This window comes from Branchiostoma belcheri, unplaced genomic scaffold (assembly GCF_001625305.1).
Source record: "Branchiostoma belcheri isolate BF01 breed outbred unplaced genomic scaffold, Haploidv18h27 scaffold84, whole genome shotgun sequence".
NCBI lineage: Eukaryota > Metazoa > Chordata > Leptocardii > Amphioxiformes > Branchiostomatidae > Branchiostoma > Branchiostoma belcheri.
Genome location: NW_017804509.1, coordinates 385,947 through 394,488, shown reverse-complemented (window position 1 = coordinate 394,488; position 8,542 = coordinate 385,947). Strand labels below are relative to the sequence as shown.

The window sequence follows — 8,542 nt, the reverse complement described above, 5'->3', positions numbered from 1 at the left end:
TAGCCTCCGGCTAGTTGGGTAGTCCTGGCTGTATATTTGTTTATATAGTTAAATCAAATCAAATCTTCAACGGTTGGTTGGTCGTGAGAAGGTTATGAATGTGACAGTGTGTGAAGCACTCAGCAAAGCAGACATGCTGTGTGCCGCGGAGCGTGCATCTATATTTTATATAGCGGTGGTGTTTGTCGTCTGTCCGACGATGGGCCAATTATTTACTTACAAATTCCGTTCGCGTTTCACTTATCTGGAGGGTGTGTGAAGGGTTTTTCAGGGAAACTGTACATCCAGTTCCACAATACGCCTAAAACCCCATGTTAATAAGTAAAAAGGGCGGTTAATGCTACATTTCTTATACAGCCTTTCTAGCATAAAGGGGCTACGCAATCACAGGTACGCTCATTCTATCTCTGTGCTTTGCACGCCATAGAGGAGCCTCAAAACCCCTTGCAGAGCCACGACTGCACACCAGTACCACCAGTGTACCTACAGTTCCATGACAGGCAAGTCGTGTGGAGGTCTGCTGCTTTCCTCCCTGTCTGAGGTAAGTGCACTTCTGCTTTACCAATTCCGGCATCTTCCACAGCTTCAAAAGAATCCGCTAAGTTGGTCTTGCCTAGGTACATCTACAAGCGATATTACATGTTCTTACCGTCCCTCTTCATCACGGTATCTGCCGATGACTACGGCACTGCGACGCAGAGGAGTAAGCTATTTGTCGGGCCGTGCCTTGTGCGCTGAACTGGGTCGGGCAGTTTATTAGCGGAGCGACTGTTCACATTTGTTCAGGCATGCCTGTATGTACTGGGACGGCCCTGACTGAGATGGAGGAATAACAGACAAGATAGATGGGAAAACATCCAGGTCACAGTTATAAGACTTATAATGCTGGTCATGGAGCTTTGGGATCTCTTGAAGCTCCCAGTTTTACAATACTTTTGTTTCAGTCTTTGAAATACTCAACTACTTGCCATTTATTTCCTTATAGTATTTCAGTTGGTTGCTACACTCCAGCGCTGGTGCAGTATAGAATAATTGACAAGACATTCTATCTATGAGTGGGTAAAACATCCAGGTCACAGCCACAGTGTAGGATCTTCGGGATCTGTTGACGCTAGAGGTTCACAATACTTTGGGTTCAGACTTTCAGATACTTCAAACGTCATTTCCCTGATCGTCATTGCTTTGTGCGACTGCTCTACTTGCCGTTTATGTCCTTGCTTGAGTGAAATAACATACAGTACTGTACAACATAAATGGTAACACATCTAGATCATAGCTATAATGTGAGAGCTTCGGGATCTGTTGACACTCGTGTTTATACAATACTTGTTTCAGATTTTTGAATACCTTTAACATCATTTCCCTAGTTTCAATTGTTTTGTGCATTGTGTGATTGTCGTAATTTCCTGGCCACTCTTCTTGCCCTGCATTTTAGCTATGAGTGAGTAAAACATCCAGGTCACAGCCAAAATGTAGGATTTTTTGCATCTCTTGACGCTCGAGTTTTCACAATGTCTTTGGTTCAGATTTTCAAATACCTAAATCTTCATTTCCCTAGTCTTCATTGCTTTGTGTGATTGTTGCACTCTTCTCTACTTGCCGTTCATGTCCTTGCAGTATTTCTGTTGGTAGCTGCACCCCAGCGCTAGCCGCAGCGGTATCGCATAACTGACAATACGTTTTAGCCTTGAGTAGGTGAAATCGGACACAGTTGCTTTAAGTTACCTCCGAGATCTATACTTCATTATTTGGGTCAATTCGTCTCACGAACTTGCTGACTTTGAAATGCATTCTGCGCGTTTGAGCCTTTGTGGTAATAATTAACAGAGGTATGGTTTACTGAAATATTTCAAGCATAAGCGAGTAATGGTTTACTCATCGTTTCCATCATCTAAAAAACAATTCGTGGTCCTCGGCACGTCGGTAGACTGTCTACAGCACTTTGTGTCCAAGTGCAGCAGTTTCTAATGGTTGAGACAAATACTATACCATCCATCCGTCGATGAAGGTTAGACATCCAGGTAATAAGATACGCCAAAAAGCAGTTACTCAAGCAACTGGATATGATTTTGGAAACGGTCAGACCTTTCAGATAGCATCCACTACCTTTCGTCCCACGAAAGGATGCTCCATCAAACGTCTGAACGTTTCCAAAATATCCAGTTGCTTGAGTAACTGCTTTTCTTTGGTATACCATTCATTACATCTGCCCTGCTTTAGATCTCGTATGTTTGACAGAAAACATTTTTTCCTCGTGTTTCCCTCATCTACAAAACAGTTTGTGGTCCTAGGCTCTTTTCGTCGGTAGATTGTCTATATCACTTCAAGAAAATCAGCCTCGCAGCATGTACAAGCTGTACAACACTGATTTGTACAATTGTGTGGCAAATGGAATTTAGCATGACAATATATAAACGGAGAAACACACAAGGCTATACCGAATGGCTCGCAATGGGCATCAAAGTAAAGACAAGAACGGCCTAGAACTTAGAAGTCTTACTGAGAAGACTTGTACAGGTGCATGGCCTCGTGCAAGAACGAGTTTGTGATGGTTGAGACAAATACTATACCATTCATCAAATCGTGCCTGCTTTAGATCTCGTCTGTTTGACAGAAAACATTTGTTCCTCGTGAAACGTGCCGTCTGTCTTGTGGTCCACAAAGCCTTTTATCAGACCACAGGGTCAGGCCAAGACGTCTGCTGTGCACCGAAGTAATTTTCGGCCTCGCTGCGCGTGGAGAACTTGAGGACCTCTAGCCTCCGTACGCCTTGCCGAGACAGCTTTCCTAGCTAAATGGTGCACTTCAGTTCATTGGGCGAAGATCGTAGGGGGAAAACTGCGTTTGCGTTTTTAACCCCTCGTTCCGTTGTATCAACCTTGAAATGTCTGTCTTTTATGTCATTATTTTATTTTGATGTGTCAAGTTGGCAGGAGTGGGTTGGTGGAAGCACTTGGACAGTAAACCTGTCGTGGGTAGCTTGATACATCCTTATTCTGTCTCCTTTCCTTTGTCTATGTTTCAATAACATCGAAAAGTTAAAAAAAAGAAAATAGTTAAGAAACCTCCTGTCTCTCTTGTCTAGTTTCCCTTCTTTTTTTTATTTTGTTATACCCAATTAAAAACGGGATCTCTTCAATGCCGCCGCCGTTCCTGTGACCGGCCTCCTGGGTCCTGAGCGGTGCCGTGCAAATTGATCGCATCATTCGGCGGTCAGACGACATCATTGGCCGTTGTCTGAGGCCAATCGTTTGTGCAAGGAGCCGCTTAATGGGGTTTCATCGACACGGCGTCCTGGGGAGGGCTGCGTAGTACATAAACAGGACAATCAGGAACACGTACAGAGGTTTGGGAACAGGCCCTGACCTACATATGTGTCTAAACGTAATATCAGGTAAAGAGGTTTGCGGTTTTAATACAGGTCCTGATCTGTATCTGTTTCTAAAGGTAACAGCAGGTACAGGGGTTTAGCTGGTTTACCTGTATTTGTACCTGTCCAGACTTGTATCTGTACCTGAACAATTTTACAAAGTAACCTGTGATCTTGAATCATGACAGAAACCTAAAAACAGATCAAGTAATTCTATGTAGATCAGGTTTCTTATGCAGAGAATCCATGCTTTCGAAAGTATCTTGAATCAAAATGGTGCTGATTTTAACATCCGTGTATATGTGTTGTCATACTTTTCTAAATTGCCATCATTGGTCCAAGAATATCGCGTTTTTAGCAATATAATACGTCAAGAGGCTTGAATGCAAGTCCATGCAGGTACAGTACAGTTGAATTGATATGTACTGTAGTCAGGCACTGAACCGGTAATGGTAGTACGCAGTCCGCATCACTAGGTCAGGGCTGTCTGGAGTTTGCCTAGGGAGCGGACACACGTTCGTTCTCTCCTGTGTGGACTGAAGTCAATTAGCACGGAACACGTAACGTATCTGCGGATCATCGATCAAAACAACAATCAGGAACTCAGATCTTTCGGGATATCTTCGGAGAAACGCAGAGCTGCAAAATAAATCGATATTCAATTGGCCAGGGAGGTTATTTTTCATCCTAGAACGCTTTTACCTGTAATACCAGATTCGCAACATTTTAGATGCATATACATTCGTAACATAAGAATCTGCTAGGATGATGATGTACATTTTATCACATATAAAACATGTAATGATATACGTTACCCGTCAGGTCTTAGATAGTTGCTATCCATCACGCTTCTAAGGCTTTGTTGAATTTCTTTTTGGTTGTCAGTCTTTCCGCGAGAGAGTAGTCATATCTCCACATCAGACGGTTGCATTGCAATGGATCACGGAATGAATGCTGCATATCTCCATACATCTCCGCATGTGTCTTTGCTAATGCGATAAAGGGAGATTCAGAGAATAGATAACGCCGTTCAACAAACAACGTGATTTGATTATATGGCTTTATGTATCTGTAAACAACGTTATTTTTCATTTACCTTTCTGGCCTTAGATTGACATCTGTTGTTGCTTTTTTGCTGGGTTAATATCTAAACAATGACTTTTGAACTTTTAATCAAACCAATACATTGATAGAGGGAAAAACTGGAGCAACTAGGAAGTAAAAGGCTTTCCTCAACTGTTGGGGGCAAAATATGAGCATTTTTTTTAGTTGATCACGATTCAGAACCAGAATCAGAAAGCAAAATGAAGAGGGGAATCCGAGAACCAACAAATTAAATTGGTGTGGCCTAAGGTAAATCCTGATATGTGTGTTTTACCATCTACAATGCATTGATCTTACGATAATCTTGCTACCATTTTGCAGTAACTGCTTTGTAATGGTGTAGGAAGTGGGCTGGGCAGATCAATACACACATTTGGGAAGGTTTGTCCTGGTGCTAATTTTGTTTGGGTTTAGGTAGATTACAATGGACCACGTTAATATGTCAAATATATATATAATGAAAATCCATCTGTGTTGGTAATAATCATAGTAAAATGTTGAACTATATTCCAACACAACGAGTATAGAGAGTGATTAAAGTTAATTATCCTCATGAAGGCGACAGTGGTCGTTGAAAAACTCTCTGTAGTCTATACTCGTTCTGTTGGAATAAAGTTCAACATTTTACTACTGTCAAATATTTGTTACATTGGCAGTGGTAGTACGCTGGTACATTGGTAGCGGTCAGTTTTTGTTTGTTCTATGGCCATACGCTTTTTTTAAAGATCTATCTGAGCCGAATGAGGAAATAGGTGTGATACATGTACATGCCTTTCCCAGGGGCACAGCATTTGGATCCTGCTAGATCCCAGAACCTTTAAAACCCAAGTCAACAACCCTAACCACATGACTACCTACCAAACTACGTCATCTACACAGTAGTCGGTCAGTAAAGACGCAGGGAAAGTTTACGGCAGGTTTTATCGTCCCCAGAATAACGTCATCTGTAAATGCCTCTGACTTCTCCTGACCGTAAATGTCCGGTCCTGACGGGACGGGTTTTCATCCGCCGGGTTCTCGTTAAGGCTTCTTAATTAAGGTTCTATTTCTCATTGAGGCACCATTCCATTGGATTCCAAAGGACCGGATGATAAAAGGCGGTGGCATAAACGTTACTGGTAATGGTTTTGCTTTGGATCAACATGTGGCTTACAGGATAGTATTCTTCTTGTTGTGTTTACATAGAGAGACATTTAGAATGACAGTAATGAAATAATAAAAGTCTTGATGCAATAAATATAAATAAAACGATACTGGTAGTCCAAATTACCCATACAGTAGTTGTTTGGAAGTAGTTGAAAAAAAGTTAAGGAGGAAATATTTATGCGTTATGCACTATAAGCTGTATTTTTACTTTGCCTGCATGCTCGTTAATCTTACTGCAGTTTTCCCAATTCTCAACAGGAAATCACATATAGATTCAATTATAACCAAAGCAATCGGAGACAGACAGACAGACAGACACACACACACACGCACACACACACACACACATACACACATACACACACACACACACACACACACACACACACACACGCACACACACACACACATACACACATACATACATACATGCACACAAAGGCAGAAAAAAAGACAGACTCGCCAACTATACCTGAATTACAAAGAGGATGTCAGAGGTTACAATCAATACAAGAGAAAAATTATGATGTAGTTAAGAATAACAAAACCTAGCACCTCTGGTTTCCTTAAATCATCAGTTATGTAATATCTACAGTTGACGAATGAAACAGCAGGGAATTCAGCTTTTTCCCTGGTGGAACTTAAAAATCAATACATACGCCTCAAAGAACCCGAAACCTCGCTACAAACAAAGAGTGATTATCAACAATTGGCACTTTCATTTCTTAAGTGATAAGAGATAAACAAATACAGACAAAATTGTGACTTAGTCACGTTACATTAAACTTATACCATTACCCTACCAAACATTAAAAAAAAGAATTAAACAAAGATATACATATTAAACTAATAATAATGAAAATAATAACAAATTTTCGCTATCAAAACAACAATTTGGGGTTAAATACGAATCGTACTTCTATGCGCGCAAGTCCTATCACCTTCCCTTGGTATTTCGGGTAGACCAGTATCAGTAAAGTAATTTGCATATCATGATTTGCACTTGTACGCCATCAAGACCTTTCCTATCATTAATATTTTATTTTGAGAAATAGCGAGACTACACCTTCGATAAGAAACTTGATGAAAATTTCTAGACTTATTCTGCCGCGTAAGGACCAAACAGATTATCTTAAATCACTGACCTCCAAGACTCAAGACTTCTGGTAAATCAATAATAAGGCCATGTTGGTTTGATTATATGGATGACATCCTCTGGAAACCTTTAAAACTGATGCGAGCGTGCGAATTAATAAAAGTTTGGCAGAAAAGAAAGTTTGTTTCATTATGAAATCTACGTGGTCATGAAGGTTGAACAAATGACAAATGAGTATGGTATGGCGAATTATCTACTCTTCAAATTCATTTCTTTACATTTTCGTCTTTTTTTGTTTGATTTTGGCGTTCTTCGACATTGGTATCGTTTTCCGAAATTTTTTTTGTTTGCAACTTACGGTATATATTTGCTCATTTTGTAACTCTTTTGTATGATTTACAGTATGGTCGAAATTAAACTTTTTTCTTGGAAACGGCTGAAAATTCATGCGTGCGTGGATGTCATCCATATAATCAAATCAACATGGCCTAAGACAACGAATGAGGAACAAACCATATTTGGGTTGACCTTTCTCGGAGTAAATCTTTTATATCAGTATCAACCCGCGGCGAACCCTGGTGCGAGATAGATCATCGTAAACTCGCTAACCTCCGATAGATCATCGTAAATTCGCTAACCTCCGATAGATCCAATTTTAGGCCATGTTGATTTGATTATATGGATGACATCCGCGCGCGCATGAATTTTCGGCTGTTTCAAAAAAAGGTTTTCAACCATAGTTTAAATTGTAAAACTGTTGCAAAATGAGCAAATATAAAGCTTAAGTTGCAAAAATATATTGCAAAACGATACCAATGTCGTAGAATGCCAAAATCAACAAAAAGAGACGAAAATGTAAAGAAATCAATTTGAAGAGTAGATTACTCACCATACCATACTCCATGTCATTTGTTCAACCTTCAAAACCACGTTGATTTCATAATGAAAGTAACTTTTTTTTGCCAAACTTTTTTTATTCGCACGCTCGCATCAGTTTTGGGGTTTCCAGAGGATGTCATCCATATAATCAAATAAACATGGCCTCCAATAGATCCAATTTTACGTGAATGTATAGTGGTACGTAGAACCGATTCACTAGATACGGTACAACCCGAGGGATCAAATACCTCACTCCGTACAGGCCCCGGGAGACGCCGTGTTACGGGGAGTAATGATTTTTCCTTTTGGCATCATGTCAGAAAATCCCTCAGAATTATGCGCGTATAAACCGGTGATGCTAAGAATAATTAATGTTCGTTATGGGGCTTTTCTGCTCGAATTGATGTTCGGCAGAACTGGTTATAGTGTGTTGGCATGCAATGTTAATGATTCGATAATTGTATCGGTATAAAGCGCATTACGATTGTATAAATATGTAATAAACTTGCGACTGTTTCGGCAAGGTTTATGGCTTGTACGTTAGACACATGAAAGGTAGTAGGAAGACTGATGCCTCGGTACTGACGGTCTCCAATACGCTCCTTCGGGGGACTAAGAATATTAGAAGTCAGCAGAACGGCGCCTTTGGTCAATCTACAGCTTGTTATGTGGTTATTTTGCCTCCCTCTAGTGATGAACCTTACTTTTTTCTGCTGTAGAGTCTTTTTCAGTCTTAAGGTTGATTAGAGCTGTCAGCTATATTATGAGTTGAAAATAACTTTATTGCACGACAGTTTTACATGGTACACTGTACATGGCAAAACACATGCAAAACCTATTGAACATAGTACAAAAAGAAATAAAGGGGTATAAAATAAATCTAATTATATATATATATATGTGTGTGTGTGTGTGTGTGTGTGTGTGTGTGTGTGTGTGTGTGTGTG

The 8,542-nt window shown here is 40.2% G+C and overlaps 1 protein-coding gene across 1 annotated transcript in view; it reads left to right on the top strand.

Annotated features, from left to right (window-relative positions):
• The first annotated feature begins 472 nt into the window (after nt 1-472).
• Nucleotides 473-8,542, top strand: part of LOC109486884 (gamma-aminobutyric acid receptor subunit gamma-3-like) — a 79,465-nt gene continuing 71,395 nt past the window's right edge. Inside the window, exon 1 of the mRNA XM_019790790.1 lies at nt 473-541. Within this exon, the coding sequence (XP_019646349.1) occupies nt 494-541 (48 nt within the window). The 5' untranslated portion in view covers nt 473-493. The remainder of the gene's footprint in view (nt 542-8,542) is intronic.